The 18,481-nt window shown below is 40.7% G+C and overlaps 1 protein-coding gene across 1 annotated transcript in view; it reads right to left on the bottom strand.

Moving 5' to 3' along the window:
• Positions 1 to 11,452: 11,452 nt before the first annotated feature.
• The window catches only part of BRAP (BRCA1 associated protein), a 58,708-nt gene continuing 51,679 nt past the window's right edge, over positions 11,453 to 18,481 (bottom strand). The window contains exons 10-12 of the mRNA XM_063454253.1: positions 17,840 to 17,929; positions 14,291 to 14,394; positions 11,453 to 13,034 (exon numbers count right to left, since the gene is read on the bottom strand). Coding sequence (XP_063310323.1) covers positions 12,680 to 13,034; positions 14,291 to 14,394; positions 17,840 to 17,929 — 549 coding nt within the window. The 3' untranslated portion in view covers positions 11,453 to 12,679. The remainder of the gene's footprint in view (positions 13,035 to 14,290; positions 14,395 to 17,839; positions 17,930 to 18,481) is intronic.

Consider the following 18,481-nt stretch of genomic DNA (forward strand, 5'->3'; position numbering starts at 1 on the left):
TCTTGCCTTTGCCTAGGTTTATGCCTCTCCTGGGACTGGTCATTGCTGTATCAATTCATCCACAGTGTGAGGTAGTGTTGTGAGTCTGGTTTTGCAATATATAGTCATTATTGCGCTCTGCCTCTTTCTGATTGGTTGCCTGTATCTACAGGTAAGTAAAATACAACCAGAAAGTAGTAGGATTCTCAGTGTATTTTTCCCCATGGTTAATAGCATGGTGTGAATGTTCTCATCCAATATTATCTGCTTGTTCCAATATGATATCTGGAAGTCATGCCTTTATCAAGGTTCTGAATTGATGTCATCCAGTGGGTTTAAATTTATATCAGAAAAGAACATGTTTTTATTTAATTTTTTTTAATCCATCACATGATGGGTTCCTTATTGCTTCCGAGAGTTTGTCTAGCCTTGGTTCCTTCTCTAGGTTTGACTGTCATGGCCTTAATTCCTATCTGGCCTTTTCAGGCTATATCAGACATTTGAATGCCAGGAGGTTGCAGTCCTTGCAGCCACTAGGGTAAATTACTTTGTCTGAACAGATTTTATAACAATATCCTATTGATTATGGGTTTGACTTTTTTTTTTTAAAGTCTTCTAAGGTTCATGCAGCCAATAATGTTTTTATAAATAGTTGCTGTTTTTGAACTCTGTCCCTCCCTCTATATATTCAGCTTGGTTATTACCCATGAGTAAATGCTGCCATGAATAATGTTCAGGAAAAAGGAAAATTTGCTTCATACTTACCGTAATTTTCTTTTCCTGATAATGTATTCATGGCAGCATTACGTTCCCACCCATATACTATAAGAGTTGTGTAGCTATATAACAAAGACTGCCTGATGGGAAGGGGGAGGATCTATTTATACCAGTTTCAGAGTTCTGTTTCCTGTCCTTTCTGCTGTGAGGGGAGGAGCTACCCATGAGTAAATGCTGCCATGAATACATTATCAGGAAAAGAAAATTACGGTAAGTATGAAGCAAATTTTCCTTTTTTTTTTGAGATTTTTCGTGGTTGCAATAGTGGATATTTCCTTCATTGTTTGCAACTAAAGCAAAGATCAGTGCTCTTTGACTCCCTTAATCGAGTTTTTGCTTTAAATGTAAACTATAGGTATGGCACTTTTCTAAATTTCTGATTATTTCTGCCTGTTGTTTTTGTCTATCTTTACCTGTGTTCATCTGTAGGGGGAGCACCCTTCTTGGATGTTATAGATCTAGTCCAAGGTGCTTCATTTGCACTTTCAGGAATATATGTATGTTCTTGGTACTATTTGCACATTATTAGTTTTATGTACATCAATATTTGGTATTTTTTTTTCTCATTAAGTGATAAAATATATTGTGCCAAGCAATCCCACAGGCGATCTCCTAGTACGTGTAGGACCCCACATTCCTACTTCCATACATTTATTTTCTAAGCCGTTATGAGGGCTTATTTTTACTAGTAGAGTACGTCTGTGTGAAAGCCTATTATTCTACAGGGTAGAATATCCAATTTTTTTAAACTCTACCAGGCCAGACTAGTCTGTCCATTCTAACTTTTCTAAATACGTTTGTGTACAACCTTCCCCCCCAGTTTTGACTGGTATCTTATGTGCCCCCTATATATTATTCCTAGAAACGCCACTGTCTGCAAGTTCCTCTCCCCAATCATTGACTGCTTGGGATGCTGCTGAGAGGATCAGTAACTAATCAAGTAAGATTTTTTTTTTTTGGGTGTGTGTATATACACATACATACATAAAAAATCTCTTTTTAAAGACATGCTTAGTCTATTGTAATGAATATATTACAGTAACATACCTCCCAATGTGAAGTAACAGGTCTTTTATTTACACACTGATCGGGTCTCAGATGAACCAAGACTTCAAACTGAAAAATTGGGATACTTTGGTTTCAGAGTTTTGAATGGGGATGTGGCCAGGAACGGTGCTGTAATTAGAAATTTTAGGTGACTTGCTAATAATTTATGCAACTAAAGTAATTTAGAACAAGAACAATGTATCTTATTGACAGACGTATTACTGCTATGGAGCTCTGTTATACACTCAAACACACCAACAATATGTAGCTCCGAGAAAAGAGGGACATTAGGAACAGGGACAGAAGGATTTGGTAGCAATAGGGACAATTGGGAGGTATGCTGTACTGTATTCTAGGGTTGTCAGTAGGTAACTGCATTAGGGGGGTGGAATGTAAACTCTTTAGGGTACGTGTTGTTTCTTAGATACATGTGGGAACAAGGTATGAGATCTCATTGTTGTGTCAGGGCCTGAGTACATAGGTTTAAATGTTCAAAGCCCAACAAGTCAGGCAGGAAAGTTATATCTAATGCTGCACCATCTAAATTTCATCAGACACCCATTATTAAAACACCATTGTGGCATCTATTCTGGGAAATTATGTAAGACCAAAAATGCTCGGGACACAAGCCCAGTGGATGGTCTAGCCTGCTAGGGCTCAAATCACTCCCATCATTGATGTATACTAGCTGTGCACTAGGTTTGTGCTGCAAAGAAATAAAAATAGATGAAGTAGACTGCGTAGTATTCATTCAATGTCTCAGAACAGGCAGATTGTGCCTGGCCTGTAATCATGCTGCAATATATAAATAACTATTCTGTCTATTCTAGCAGTCCTCCTTTCAATCGAAGGAACTGCACACACTGTACAAGTGATGGATGCTGATAACAATGTACAGGCATTGTGTACATCGAACAGTAGTGTACAGAACATCCTTTCTGTTGGAAATAAACTTAAAACCCATGATATATTTTTTTTTTTATATCAATTTTTGCTTAATAAAACTTATCTGAATGTGTATCCAGTGAATCACGACCAGCTTTAATACCAGCACGTTCCCCCTTTTATTTTATTTTTTAAATACTCAGTTTTGAATACATTGGAATAGAACAAAGATTTTCTATCCATAGACCACGCTTTGTAATTCTAGGAGGTTACAGAGATAATGAATAAAAAATTTGTAACTAAGAAGTGACTGAAATACCTCAACAGCCCTTATCCTCCCACTGAAAACACAGAGCTTTGCCATAGAGGAAAAAGTACAAACCTAACAGCCATCTAGTTTGATAAGAATGAATTAAAGCTCTGGCAGATCTACGGCCTTTAAAAATAAATTAAAGGATCACTATAGGGTCAGAAACACAACATGTATTCCTGACCCTATAGTGTTAAAACCACCATCTGGGCCCCTCATGCCTCCATAAATATAGCAAAATCTTACTTGTATTCAAGCTGTACCTCTGCATGATGTTTGCCTCAGAAAAACAAGCTGTCTGCTGACATCATCGGAAGTGGTGCCCTGATCCAATCACAGTGCTTCCCCCATAGGATTGGCTGAGACTGACAGAGAGGCAGATCAATGGCAGAGCCAGCATGATTCAAACACAGCCCTGGCCATTAAGCATCTCCACATAGAGATGAATTGAATCAATGAATCTCTATGAGGAAAGTTCAGTGTCTGCATGTGAGGGAGGAGACACTGAATGTTTGGATGCATTTTAGGCAGCCATGACCCAGGAAGGATCTCTAACAGCCATCTGAGGAGTGGCCAGTGAAGTTATCACTAGGCTGTAATGTAAACACTGCATTTTCTCTGAAAAGACAGTGTTTAAAGCAAAAAGTCTGAAGGTAATTATTCTACTCGCTAGAACAAATTCTATAAGCTGTAGTTGTTCTGGTGACTATAGTGTCCCTTTAATTAAAGCCAGTGCTGAGCCATGTCGTCCACAATCCATTGAACATCCTTTGGACACTGTACATGGTCTGTGGTCCAATTAAATGTGTGGAGGAAGGAACTCACTTTTGTAATGCAAATAAAGGAGGGAGGACTCAATCGAATTAAATGAAAGAGGGCTTGACATTGCTACTTTCACAGCACTACCTGCAAATGAAGGTAGTTACATCTGTTGCCAGCACGCAGTGTGTGCTAGCGACCAATGATTTTTGCACAGGATCAACATTAGGTAGTCCAGAACAAAGTTATGGGCTGCCTAAGTCACGTGTGGCAGTGGTATAACAAGCCCTGGCACAAAAGTGCAAATGTTTCTGTATGCGAAACATTTCAAGTAAAGATTCTGCACATATAGATTTCTTTGTTCATGAGCAATTCTAAAAGTAAAAGTGGCCAAGGAGGCTGGAGTAACCTTTTAATCTAGAGAAAAATAGGGGTGGCCAACCTGATAACAGAGGACAGAGCAGGGGGTAACCCTAGTGGAGAATAAGAGACTAAGAGGAGAACATTCTGTCCTGTAAAGTATATCTTTTTTGTTTACAGCATGTAGTGAGAAAAAACAGTTAAAATAACCTTTATTAGAATGGGGTAAAGATAAACAATGAACTTAACGAAAAATGGGGGTTTTAAAAGAGTATATTGGTAAGACACACTGGACTAAAAGACAGATGTGTCAAGCCAACGTGCGGGTACTCATGCCTAATTTTCGACACTAGACAATGCAGTGTTCTTGCACTCTGTCGTCTGTGTCGTGATGGCAGTAATATGAACCCACACTATCAATATATAAATATATCCAGTAACGGAGTATGTCCGTGAATTGGGCTCGTACTATGAGTCGTGGTAAACTCCGGTGACTGGACCGTGTTGCCTGTCTGTCTTTAGCCGTGAGTAGTGCTCGGCTATACAGGTAGCTTTCCAGGAGAACAAAACTACTGAGTTCACTGCTGTCGTTCTAGTATCGGACAGTATCAAAGTGTGGGTCCCCAAATCTGAGGTACTTGTCGGTAGTTTGACCTGGAGGGGGAGACAGACGTGGCTAGATATTGATAATGTGAGAGGGACACTGAGGGAGCCGTGATCCAGCTGGGAGAACGTTGGATCTGGATGCGGTTCCTTCAAAGCGCTACCCGTATGAAAATGTGATCACTGTTACGGAGATGCTAGCCTCCGTCGGGCAATTAGTAGTGATTCCTCAGTATATGTATACCTCTCGTTTTTAACATTAGTTACTGGTGATCCACCTTTTCAGTGTGGGTGTCCTGGGCTGAGAAAGAAGAGGCAAAAGAGGGGTAGAATGGTGCCTTCGTGGGTACCAGGTACAGTAAAGAGATAAGAGGTAAACAAGAGTGGAGGATGTATGATACATGTGCGCACTGGATGTCCCTTTCGGAAATTTAAAATAAGTAAATAGTACCCTACTGGGTGCACCGAGTGCTTGTGTGCTCGGATTCATACACACGGTACTTGTGCACTGGGGTGGCTGGTAACCGTCCCGTATGGATATACAGAGTGCCCGGGTAGCTATTCGATAGTGCAGCCGGGATCTAGTAAACCGGGAGGTAAGTATATATGAATGTAACGTCCGCGGAGTGCGAGTAACCTTAGGGAGAACGGGTAAATGTCGGACCCGGAATCAATCATAGGTATCAGACTCCAACCCGACGCGCGTTTCGCCTTTGTTACGAGGCTCATCAGGGGGAAAGGACTGCCCTGATTCGTCAAGTTTAAATAGCCCGCTTATGGGTCTCATTGGTTCCCGTGTTGGTGAGGGGGAGGGGCCAGAGTACGGTGGTCATAGGGGCACAAACAGGTGCTCCTAGTGAAAAACGTAATGAATGACTGAATACTTTCTTTAGTGAAAGTGTGACGATTTGCAAAATCCTGAGAGGATTGATAGGTTTGCCCCAAGGGCTGATTAGCCTCACAGAAAGTCATTAACCTTTCTGACTTTAAACTAGAAAAACACCATCTCACCTTACTAAACCGCGGTCTCTCCTTTGTACCCACCCCCAGCTGCAATAAGTTTACCTGGTCTAAGGATCTCAATCTTTTTGGCCGTAAACTAGCCTTGAATATATTTCATGCCAAAAGAGATCTAGCAATGGCCAATGAGATGGGACTTACGTTACAGGATTATGAACTCTCAAAAACACTAGACACTCTCTTGGTTGAAAGCGATCTTTCTAGACCACTCACGGACTTCAAACCCTCGAGTTACTTTACACCCAACTTTGCCGATTCACCCCACGTTGACCTGTTTGTACAGATGTCGCTAAAAGAGCTGGAATCTACACCTAATCGAAGCTCTGTTCCTAGCAATTTAAACTATATGGAACGAGAAGCCATAAAAGATTTCCAGAAACACAGAGAGATCATTATTAAACCAGCGGACAAGGGAGGCAACATCGTACTCATGAACCGCCCTGAATACATCAGGATGTGTATGTCTCACCTTAATGACCCACTACACTACAAGGTTCTCCCCGCTGATCCCACTAAGATCTATGTAGACGAGCTGGACAAACTCCTCAACGACGCTCTAAATGAATCCATCATTAATAAAGACGAATTTCGCTTTCTCCTACCACACAAAAATCCCACCATAGCGACTTTTTACTGCATACCAAAGATACACAAAGGTACTTCCCCTCCCCCCGGCAGGCCCATCGTGTCGGGCAACAATTGCCTCACGGAATCCCCCAGCAAATTCATTGAGAGGATTCTGCACCCTATGGTGGAACAACTGCCATCCTACTTACAGGACACAAAATCCACCTTGCGGAAGTTACAAGACATGACGGTCCCACCATACACCCAGCTGGCTAGTCTTGATGTAGTCGCACTATACACCAACATTCCTCATGACAAAGGCTTAAAGGCATGCAGGTTCTTTTTGGAGAACACTGCCTACAATAACCTTCAGATTGACTTTACTCTAGCCTTACTTGAGTTTATCCTAACCCATAATTACTTTGTCTTTAACGGCCAATACTATCTACAGGTCTCCGGAACAGCTATGGGGACGGCCTGTGCACCCACCTATGCCAACTTATTCCTGGGCTGGTGGGAGCAGTGCATCGTCCCCACACCACAATTTGATCCTTTCCGTGTATATGTCCTCAGCTGGCACAGGTATATAGATGACCTGTTAATTATGTGGTCAGGATCCGTTACCATGTTCCAGGAATTTGTTAAATCCCTCAACAACAATGACATCAATCTCCAGCTAACTCATGTCATTGATGAACACGAGTTGGTCTTTCTGGACCTCAAAATTCTGTTACAAATGGACGGCACCATACATACTGAACTGTTTAGGAAGGCCACCTCAACAAACAGCCTTCTCCACTGGGACAGTCACCATCCGTTGAAACTTAAGGCCTCAATCCCCTATGGCCAATATTTGCGTGCCAGACGCAACTGCTCGGTAGACGTAACCTTCTACTCAGAATGCCAAATTCTAAGGTCCCGCTTCAGGGAACTCGGCTACCCAAACCGAGTACTGAAAAGAGCCTTTCAGAGGGTATGCCTGTTGGATAGAGAAACTACTCTGTCTTCAACCACATCAAGACAAGAACACAAGGCTCCACGATGTATTGCCACCTATGATCAGGGGTGGGGACCTATGTCTAAAATTCTCAAAACCAACTGGCCTATACTCCTCCATAACCCGGTACTTTCCAAAGTGTTACCAGATTACCCATCACTCACGGCACGCAGACCTTGCAATCTCCAAGACCAACTTGTTCGGAGTCATCTAGCAACCGCTCCACCGGCCACGACCTGGCTAACGGAAACAAAAGGGACATACAGATGCGGGCACTGCAAGGCCTGCCAGTATATTCTACCCTCCAAATCTACTACGTCTACACAAACTCACACTACAGTAGAGACGAATGCCCTGGTTAACTGCAGCACTACGAGAATCATCTACCTGATAACCTGCAGCTGCGGCATCCAGTACATCGGGAAAACATTCCAACAATTCAGACGGAGAATATTACAGCATGTGATGTCCATCAACAACAAGGTGACACCCACTCCAGTGGCTAGACATATTCAAAATTTTCACGAGGGGAAACCAGACAATCTCAAATTCCAAGGGATTGAAAAATTACTCCCTAACCCCAGAAAGGGAGATTTCAACAAGGTATTGCTAAGGAAAGAGTCCCAATGGATTTTTTTCTTCAAGACACTGTCCCCCCCTTGGCTTAAATGAGGAATTTAATTATACACCATTCATACACTAAGATGATGTATACATGGGACCCCTCTACTCTACCACGGCCAAATGGCTTACCCTACTAATAAGCTTATTCCAGCCGTTCTACCCTGACAATATTCTGAGGCTCCATCCACTCTAACGGCAGTATATAATACGGTCATGCAACACGAGAGTCTACCACGGCTCTCTGTAATGAGCCCTATTCACGGACATACTCCATCACTGGATACTTAGTAACACTAGGGATTCACATCATTATTGTTATCACGACACAGCCAGCACAATAAAGGTAGCACTATATTAACTAGTGTCGTGATATCTACCCATTGATCTATGATCCAAGTCAAGCCATCACCCAGTTCTCATCACTTCGGGATGTCACTCACTACCGGGCCGACTCTACATACAAGTCCGCACCCGTCACCTACAGACTCAATAAGAGCCTAACCACACGGACTTTCAGTGACCCAAGCCCTTTCAGGGCATTCTAAGTTTCGTCATCCATTCTCCTTGGACCTAATACTCACACTAAGGCTAATCACTCAGCAAACTGGCTGATTCCCTAAGAGAGCAAGTTAGGATGGCACTAGGAGTAAGTACCAACCAACATTAATCAGCCCTTGGGGCAAACCTATCAATCCTCTCAGGATTTTGCAAATCGTCACACTTTCACTAAAGAAAGTATTCAGTCATTCATTACGTTTTTCACTAGGAGCACCTGTTTGTGCCCCTATGACCACCGTACTCTGGCCCCTCCCCCTCACCAACACGGGAACCAATGAGACCCATAAGCGGGCTATTTAAACTTGACGAATCAGGGCAGTCCTTTCCCCCTGATGAGCCTCGTAACAAAGGCGAAACGCGCGTCGGGTTGGAGTCTGATACCTATGATTGATTCCGGGTCCGACATTTACCCGTTCTCCCTAAGGTTACTCGCACTCCGCGGACGTTACATTCATATATACTTACCTCCCGGTTTACTAGATCCCGGCTGCACTATCGAATAGCTACCCGGGCACTCTGTATATCCATACGGGACGGTTACCAGCCACCCCAGTGCACAAGTACCGTGTGTATGAATCCGAGCACACAAGCACTCGGTGCACCCAGTAGGGTACTATTTACTTATTTTAAATTTCCGAAAGGGACATCCAGTGCGCACACGTATCATACATCCTCCACTCTTGTTTACCTCTTATCTCTTTACTGTACCTGGTACCCACGAAGGCACCATTCTACCCCTCTTTTGCCTCTTCTTTCTCAGCCCAGGACACCCACACTGAAAAGGTGGATCACCAGTAACTAATGTTAAAAACGAGAGGTATACATATACTGAGGAATCACTACTAATTGCCCGACGGAGGCTAGCATCTCCGTAACAGTGATCACATTTTCATACGGGTAGCGCTTTGAAGGAACCGCATCCAGATCCAACGTTCTCCCAGCTGGATCACGGCTCCCTCAGTGTCCCTCTCACATTATCAATATCTAGCCACGTCTGTCTCCCCCTCCAGGTCAAACTACCGACAAGTACCTCAGATTTGGGGACCCACACTTTGATACTGTCCGATACTAGAACGACAGCAGTGAACTCAGTAGTTTTGTTCTCCTGGAAAGCTACCTGTATAGCCGAGCACTACTCACGGCTAAAGACAGACAGGCAACACGGTCCAGTCACCGGAGTTTACCACGACTCATAGTACGAGCCCAATTCACGGACATACTCCGTTACTGGATATATTTATATATTGATAGTGTGGGTTCATATTACTGCCATCACGACACAGACGACAGAGTGCAAGAACACTGCATTGTCTAGTGTCGAAAATTAGGCATGAGTACCCGCACGTTGGCTTGACACATCTGTCTTTTAGTCCAGTGTGTCTTACCAATATACTCTTTTAAAACCCCCATTTTTCGTTAAGTTCATTGTTTATCTTTACCCCATTCTAATAAAGGTTATTTTAACTGTTTTTTCTCACTACATGCTGTAAACAAAAAAGATATACTTTACAGGACAGAATGTTCTCCTCTTAGAACCTTTTAATCTAATTGTATACTTGGATTTCCTCTTATAAGATAGCATAAGAAGTTTGTATTGAGTTTGTGAAGGGTTTAACCCTTCACTGTTCTGTACTTTTATCTGGACAGTGAAGAAATTGTTAATCTTAAATCTCCCCGTTAACAGTCAATGTTTGTATTTTCTGGAATCAACTTGAGTCTACGAGACTGGAGTTGTAGCTCCATAATATCTAGTTACAGAATGTACCTCCCAAAGCAGTGACAGCAAGCCAATTACAAACAAACATTTTCTTTTTGCCACAACCTGGGAAAGGGGTTGCTACCTAGTCGACCAGTTTCAGTTGATAAAACATTAGCCAACAGACTCAGAACCACTGTCAAAGGTAAAACTGCTTTATTTGATCCTAGACCTTCTATTTAAGGATATGTGGTGTAAGAACGCTCTATAAAATAAAACGAGTAGCTGCTGTGAGGAGACAATTTATAAAGCAAGTCCATTATTCAAAACAGCCAATCATACAATGAGCACTTTGTGTACAAAACAAACACATGTGGGTGAGTTATTACTTGTTCTGTGCAGGGGTCAGCTTAGCATACAATGAAGTTATCCCAACAGCTGGGCATACCCTTGATCTATGATGCTAGGATACCTACTATCCAGAATTTTTCCCATATGCTGCTGTTTTTTTTTTTTTTTTAAAAGTAGTAAGAGATCAGGAAAAATAGACTATTCACAAAAGTCAACACGGGTCTCATGGAAGCATTGGGGTGTTACGTACCATTTGATGCACATGCCCAAGTAAGGGAAGAACATGGAATTTCCAACCGCTGCCATCTTTAACACAAAGATGACGACAAAGGGACAGAAAATCAGCACAAAATTGAAAGTGGTAAGCTGGACTGGTCCCAGAAACGTTTGCGGGGGCTATAGAGAGGCATCCCCGGATTGGGCACCAAATTAGTGACAGACTTGCTTTAACGTGGCTGGACATTAGTCTTGATGGTACAATTCCTGGCCCTCTACCTAAAAAGCAGATGGGATGCTATGAAAATGAAAAGTACAGTGACACTGAAGGAACGACCGAGTGCCAACATGCTTATACAGCAATTCTGTATATAGGTGTGAGTGTGCATGACAGCCCCTGGAACATGGTGGGGTGACAATTTCACTCTAAACATGAAAGTGTCACTGGGAAATATTTTTCTTGCTTGTAAATGGGCACAACTCCTCTCAGTGACCGCTTCAGCAGTGTTTATTGGGCAGAGTGCTGAGCAATCACCTTCATTAAGTAATAGTATCACTTGAAAGATCAAACATAGGAAAAAGTTAAATAAATTCAAATTCTCCTATAGACTGGAATATTCATTTCTGAGATATAGAAAATAAACAGGATAAATCTCTCTGGTAAAAAAAAATAAAAAAATTATACAAAATTGAAACCTTTAAGCATTTTTTTTTTCATTTTAATTCATAAATAGTACACCAAGTGAAAAACTGTACTTATTAAAAGAAATAAAGATGTCTTCATGCACAATTTCTGTACATCATTTTACAGAAGGTATTCAGCAAGAAAATTAGAACTGGAAAAGCTAAGGAATTGTATAGTTATAAACTGAGACAGTTCAGCATTTGCACAATTCACTTCGATATAGCTGGAACATTGATGATCAGACTGGATGAACGGATATTGTAAATAATGTACTACCAAGACACTACAGTGGCTGGGAATATATGTTCACACATACTCACTGACAGGAGTATTACAAAGCTTCATTAACCTAAAACGAACTTGTAACAAGTATGTAAATAAGTAATTAAACCTGCAGAGCACTAGAGGGTCATGTAACACTGCAAAGCACTCTTGTTTGGTACTCAAAGGCTTAAGCACATAGTTTAACAGGTGCTACATTGAACGCTGTAAATGTTCTCTACTGTCCAAAGGAGAACCTTAAAACCTCCCATATTCTCAGGACGAAAAGTATGCCTTGCAGCTTTGTGAGTTTACCTACAAACATTTACAAAGTGCTGAGTGTGCTCTAAATAATGGCATTTAAATATTGACGAGGGGTGTAGAACAGCAAAAAACAATGAATGGCTATTAGAGCTTCTTTCAGTCTTTTATCAGAACAAACCTGATTGTACTGCTCATGATTTAAATACCCTTACCAGATTACAAGTACCTTTAAAGAAAACACAAAAAAAACATGAAGTAATAAGGTTAGAAGTATGCAAACCACTGCACACTTACAAATATGAAACGAGCTAGATTTTCTATGTAACTCAGGAATTTCCAAAATTATTAGTTTTTTTTTTTTTTTACACTTAAGGACATATTTGGGAATCCATGTTTTAATGGAAACCTTAACCCTTTCACTCTCACAGAGTGTCTGCTAGTGATAGGCACCTCTGGCAGCGAAATAAAACCAGCTTTCGCGAAGATCCCGTACTACAAGCTCCAGCATCCTAATGACAAAGGATTTAAAACTACAAAACTGGAAAGAACTGTGCTCAAAATCTGCTATTGAAGATGTTTAAGAATTTTCACACATCTCCAGCAATGAAACGGGTGAATCTTTACTGGTTAAATGCATGCCCACTGAAAATAATTAATTTAAGCAGGCCATATAGCGGTCTGAAGACCATATTTAGATAACCAGTGTGATGAGATTTTGGATTATTTTCCTCTTTTTCCACGCCCTTTCCGGGATGGATGCCTTGTAGATGATGGAGGAGAACTAGATGATGCCACTGGTATATTGATCTGGCCTCCCTGAATATCCTGTCTGGTGTCTACAGGCATTTGGTTAATTTTCTGCTGTGCCTCTAAATAGAACATTACATCACGTAGCTGCTCCTGCATTTCCATTAGCTGCCCGTCCTTCTGTTCGCAGGTTTCTTTCCGTAGGTTCTCCTCTTCCCGAAGTTTGGTTTGGAGAACCGCTTGATTGGCTCTTAGGCATTTGTTCATTTCTTGCTCCTCTTTCAATTCAGAAGTGAGTTTGGTTACTTTGGCATTTAGCTGGGTGCACCTTCAAATTATAGGGGAGAGAAAAACAGAAGATGTCAGGGTTAACAAGCATCACAGAAAATGGCTAACTAGTGTTGGCAATATCTGAGTTTGGGTAGAGGTTTCTGCAGCTTGGAAGCAGAGGATTTGCTTCAAAGACCAGGAGATTTATTTTAAGCATTATATAAATGCAAGAAAAAAAATTATAATTACGTCCAGATAGGAATGCACCCATAAAAGTTGCAGGTACTGGGTAAAACCCTTTTGTAAAAAAAATCCCAATAGATGCTGTGTTTATTGGCCTGGTTTAATTACGCAGTGATGATTTTCATGTTTGTATGAATAATTTTATACAGTGGAAACACTAACATGAATAAAAAGCTAATAATAAACTATATTTCAGGCTGCCTAATGTGAATTATTTGCATATTTTACATCTCGTCAGCGGGCACTAATGCTCCGCTCCAACCCTCACTCAGTTTCGGGCAGTTTACCCCCCATCCCCCAGTTTATTTTAAACCCTCCCTCCCCTCGCTGGCCAGAAGTTCACGTATGCGCTCTGAGCCGGCAATAGTTCAAATGACAGGCTTCTGTGAGAAGTGTATTGGGGCTGTTGTGTACTATGGTGGTTGCGGCCGCCCAGGAGTAGTGGGAGTTTTAGCGCAGGACTTTTTTGTGTATTTGTTTTTGCTTTTGTATCACACAGCCATGTTACAATGCTGCCACCCATCCCATGTGTTCCCTGTTAAGGGTTAATTATGTAGGGGGTTTAGAAAAATAAAACTCTCTGGCTCATTAGATTTCTTTGCCTGAAGCTCAAGGAAGCAAGGTGACTAGTTAGTGTAGGAACCACCTGAGAGGTTTGCCTTGATGTGGCAGGTGGGCTTGCATCTAATGGCCATTGGAGTTACTAAATAACCTCTATTTAAATATGCATAGGGATTTGGGAAGTGTGCAGGTAACTTTTTTTTCCTTTGGTATTTAGGAACTCCTGTTAGTGCTCTTGAGGTAAGCCCTGCAGTGCAAGACTAGCAATAACAGAGTAAGCTGACCACACCAATGAGCTCATTAAAATGCCAGGCTTCGCTCAGAAAAAAAAAAAAACTTCCCCCAAGAGTGGAGGGAAATAAATCAATGAAAACCTGGCAAACTCTACAAGTTGGTTCTATCTTGGCAATATTTACCTCGATAGCAATAGTGATGAAAATCTTAAAATGTTAATTTATTTTTATAGACCACATAATCTCTAAAGCCTTTTGTATGGCAATGTTCAATTACCTCCGTTCTGAAGCTTGTTTTTCTTTGAGCAAGTCATTTAGTCTGTGCTCCAGGCTGTCACACTTGTCTATGGTCTCCTTGAACTTAGCCTTCATATTATTAATCTAGAAATAAAAGTATTATTTAATTTGCCACAAAATACACAATAAGATATTTCCCTTTTTCAAATATGTCTTAGATTATACATTAGACAATTTTAATGACACTTCGACAGAAAGAATGAGAGGTCCTTGGTGGAAATCAAACCATTGAGTTGAAGTGTGAACAGGTTCTTCAGTTGGTGTATTAACCGATCTCAAAAGCTAAATGATAAGGGAATTACACACACGTATACAAAACCCCTGAACCTTCCACATATCTCTCCTTGCGTGTATAAATGTGTACTTACAATGGGCTGATCTCCCTCTTGAGTTACTGTTGCTCACTGCAAGCGGTGATATTTTAGAGCAACAAGCTCAATAGGGCTGTCCTTTATATTGATTGCAAGTATGTTTAAAAGTCCCTGGTGTGCTATGTCTGTAAGGGTTAATCCTATCAGTGCAGGAACATCCTGAAGAGAAATACATTGCCAAAGGGTGAGGATATCATGGGCAATACAGCAGTGCACAATCTAGATACCACTATCAGGAAGCCACAGGACTCATCTGAGGACAGTGCTTATAAATGTTATGGGCAGATTACAGGCATCCATATGGAAACCACTCAACTACACACAAATGCACCTCCTGTAGGTTGAAGATGGGACTTTAAGATTACAAAACAATCAACTGAGAGTGCAATTTAATTTAACCTTTTAATGTAACAATGTTCTATGAAAAGCCTTACCAAATATAATTAACAAATGTTAAATTATGTTTAGGAGAGTATAAGCCAGTTTTAATGTAACCCAACATACAGATACAGTTAAAATTCACATATCCAGGCCTATGTAACATGATTAAAATAGGCATTTAATCGTCATTTTTAATTTACATCCATTTCAGCAATTCCTGTATTTATACCGCTGATGTGGACTTTTCTGTTGGGCAAGTATAGTGATGAAATTAGGGTAACACCTATACAAAGATGATGATGATGATGATGAGCTGTGTTATGGCTATTTACAAATGATGAAGGTTAAGCTACATGGGAAAACATCTCAAACTAAAAAAACAAAAAACAAAAACAAGGAACTAAAATGTTAGTTTAAAAAAAATGCTAACTAAAAGAATGTATATGGAGATTTGTTTGACTAGGTACGGAAGACTAGATTACATCTTTTAACATGAGCTCCATTTGCCGCCTCGCAAAGTTGGCCCTTTCGATTGCAGTGTCCATAACATTAGTTAGTTAATGTTTGAAGATGAAGCGCCTGGATTCCTAACCAGATATTCTCATTGAGCCTGTTTGTTCACGTACACCTGCTCCTTCAGATATCCCCACAGGAAGTAATCAAGAGCTGAAAGTTCGGGCCAATTTTTCTGGGAATTTCTTGAAATTATCCACATGCCGAACAGTTGTAATTTTGAAAATAAAATCCCACTATTTTTTATTTGTTGTTCCTTCATGAAATTACGCATCAAGAATCTCCTAAGACTCACAGTTCTAAATAAAGTAATATTCTGCAGCTGCAACAACAACTAAAAAAGTGACTACTAGCAAATGTGTCCTCTGGCTAGTCATTTTTGTGTATACCTCATTCAAGACCCTCTACCAGAGGCCTGGGAGTCTTATGGTTCTGTGCAAAATCTTTTGGACAGCTGTCCCACCTGGATTCTGCTGAAGCCACTCTCCCAACTTGGGGGTAACAGCCCCGAGTGCTCTCATCACATTTAGGACTACTACTGCCTTCACTTTCCTTATCCTTTCTAGCTAAACTCTAAGTCCTTGGTATTTGTCCACCTTCTGTTGATCCTTCTTTTTGATGTTATGGTCACTGGGCATTGACACATCCACCACCATTGCAGTCTTTTGTTCTTTGACTATCACCACACTTCAGGTTAGTTGGCCACTACTTGCTTGTCTGTCTGGATTTGAAAGTCCCACAGGGTCTTAGCCCTACATTTCTTAAACCTTTGTGGCATCCACCTTCTGGACGTAGGCAGGTTCAGACCATATTAAGTACAGATATTTCGGCACACATTCCAAACAACCTGGTTGTGCCTCTCTGTGTATGCTGTCCCTGCTAACTTCTTGCACATGGCTATTATGTGCTGCATTGCCTCAGAGGCCTCTTTGTACATCTACACTTTTGTCTGGTAGACCCCAGCTTCTATTGATCTGGTGCGAAGTGTCTGTTCTTGTGCCGCAAAGATAAGTGCCTCAGTGCTGTCTTTTAGTTCTGCATTTCCCAACCCTTTGTAGGATTTCATTATGTGAGCCACATCCACCATCTGCCGATGGTACACTCCATGGAAAGGTTTGTTTTGCCATGGAAGTTCCTCCTTTTCTGCATCCTCTGTTTCCTCAGGCATTCCTTTAGCAGTTCATCTTTGGAAGCCATCTTCATGATGTACTTGTGGATGCTCTGTGTTTTATCCAGGACTGTGGCCTTGACACTCCTCAGACCCCTCCCTCCTTTCGGTTAGTGTACAGTCTCTGGGTGCCGGATTTTAGGTAAAATACTCAACCATTCATAGCGAGTAATTTTTGGGTCTTGACATCCATGATGACCAGCTCTTATCTTGGTCAGGTTGTTATTCCAGCTGGATAACTGATGACTGGTAAGGTGTGTGTGGTTGGCTTGGACCTTGTTCTTCATTACATGTCTGTCTGAGTCACTGGAGGTACTTGGATGTTGCTATCCTCCGGGGTGGGAGTGGGAGTGGAGTGTGTGTGTTTATGTTTATGTTGCAGTAGGGAGAAAAAAAAAAAAAAAAACCAGCTCACACAAAATACATAAAAACGTGTGCATACCATCAGTAAACATGACCAGTATTTGGAAATGTGTGTGTGTGTGTGTAATATATATATATATATATATATATAATCTTTTTTTTTTTTATATTCACTTATTTCAGAAGCACACCTCACAACAAGGGAATGAAGGGAATTAGATGTCTACATTTGAAGCAGGTCAAAATGCAGATAATAAAAAGCTTTGTGTTTGTAGTTCCAATTCTAAATCCTAAAACAAAACCAAACCGTTTTCAAGAAGATCAGAGGACAAGGAAATGTCAGTATTATTACACTAATTTTAGATTACAAGAAGTTTTACATTTCTTTCTGTAACATCGAATTGAACTAAACTTCCACTTTTGTTTTTTTAAATAATGGGCCATTCAGGGCTAAGTTTGTGGATCTCTAGGACAACCTCAAAGGATAGCAATATGGACAAATGTGAAATAAAAGAGTAAACCGATTAGCACTTTCCATTGCTTATATGAAAACATCATGAAACCATTAACGGTTATTGGTGCCAAAAGCAATTTAGGAAGTGGGCAAAAAGAGCTAATCTGCTTTAACTGTACATTAGAATATTACCCCCCTCTGCTGCTTTTACTTATCTTGCCCAGTGCTACTAGCACAGCATCAAAGTCAAAGGTAAAGTACATCAGACTTGTGACTTACTTCTTCTGCTGTATCCTTTTCTAAACGGACAATCTTATTTTCCCAGTAGATTCGCTGAGATTCCAGCTGACTAGTGAGCAGGTAAGAGTACTGTGGACATAAAAGAAAAAAGGAGAGGAAAAAAAAAAAGTACATTTACTTTTTGTGAGTTAAGACATTATGTTCATTATATTTTCCCCCATAAGTGAGATATTAAAAGCTGGAAAGCTTTGCTAATCAAATAATATCTTGGAGTAAAAGAACATAAAATAATTACATAGCGTTCCACCCTTTTCTCATTTATGCGGTTGCACCATCTCCTCTACTTGTGCCATATAAATGTTCATATAACGTACACGGTGAATGACTCAAGTAATCTGAATACACTGCACTTTTAACTTACAGTTTGTGTAATTATTACATTCTACCTATAGATTGAAGACTTGCTTTGGATTGACAGATGCCAGAAGTGTTTTTTTTTTTTTTTTTTAAAATATACATACTGTAAAAAAATATCTCTGGCATCCGTCAATCCAAAACAAGACTTCAATCTATAGGAAGAATGTAATAATGACAAACTGCAAGTTAAAAGTAGTATAATTATATGTCTTGAACTGGCGGCATTTCTAGAAATAGGGCTGCGGATACAGGGCCCCTGCACCA

The sequence above is a fragment of the Pelobates fuscus genome, chromosome 5, assembly GCF_036172605.1.
Source record: "Pelobates fuscus isolate aPelFus1 chromosome 5, aPelFus1.pri, whole genome shotgun sequence".
In the NCBI taxonomy this organism is placed as follows: domain Eukaryota; kingdom Metazoa; phylum Chordata; class Amphibia; order Anura; family Pelobatidae; genus Pelobates; species Pelobates fuscus.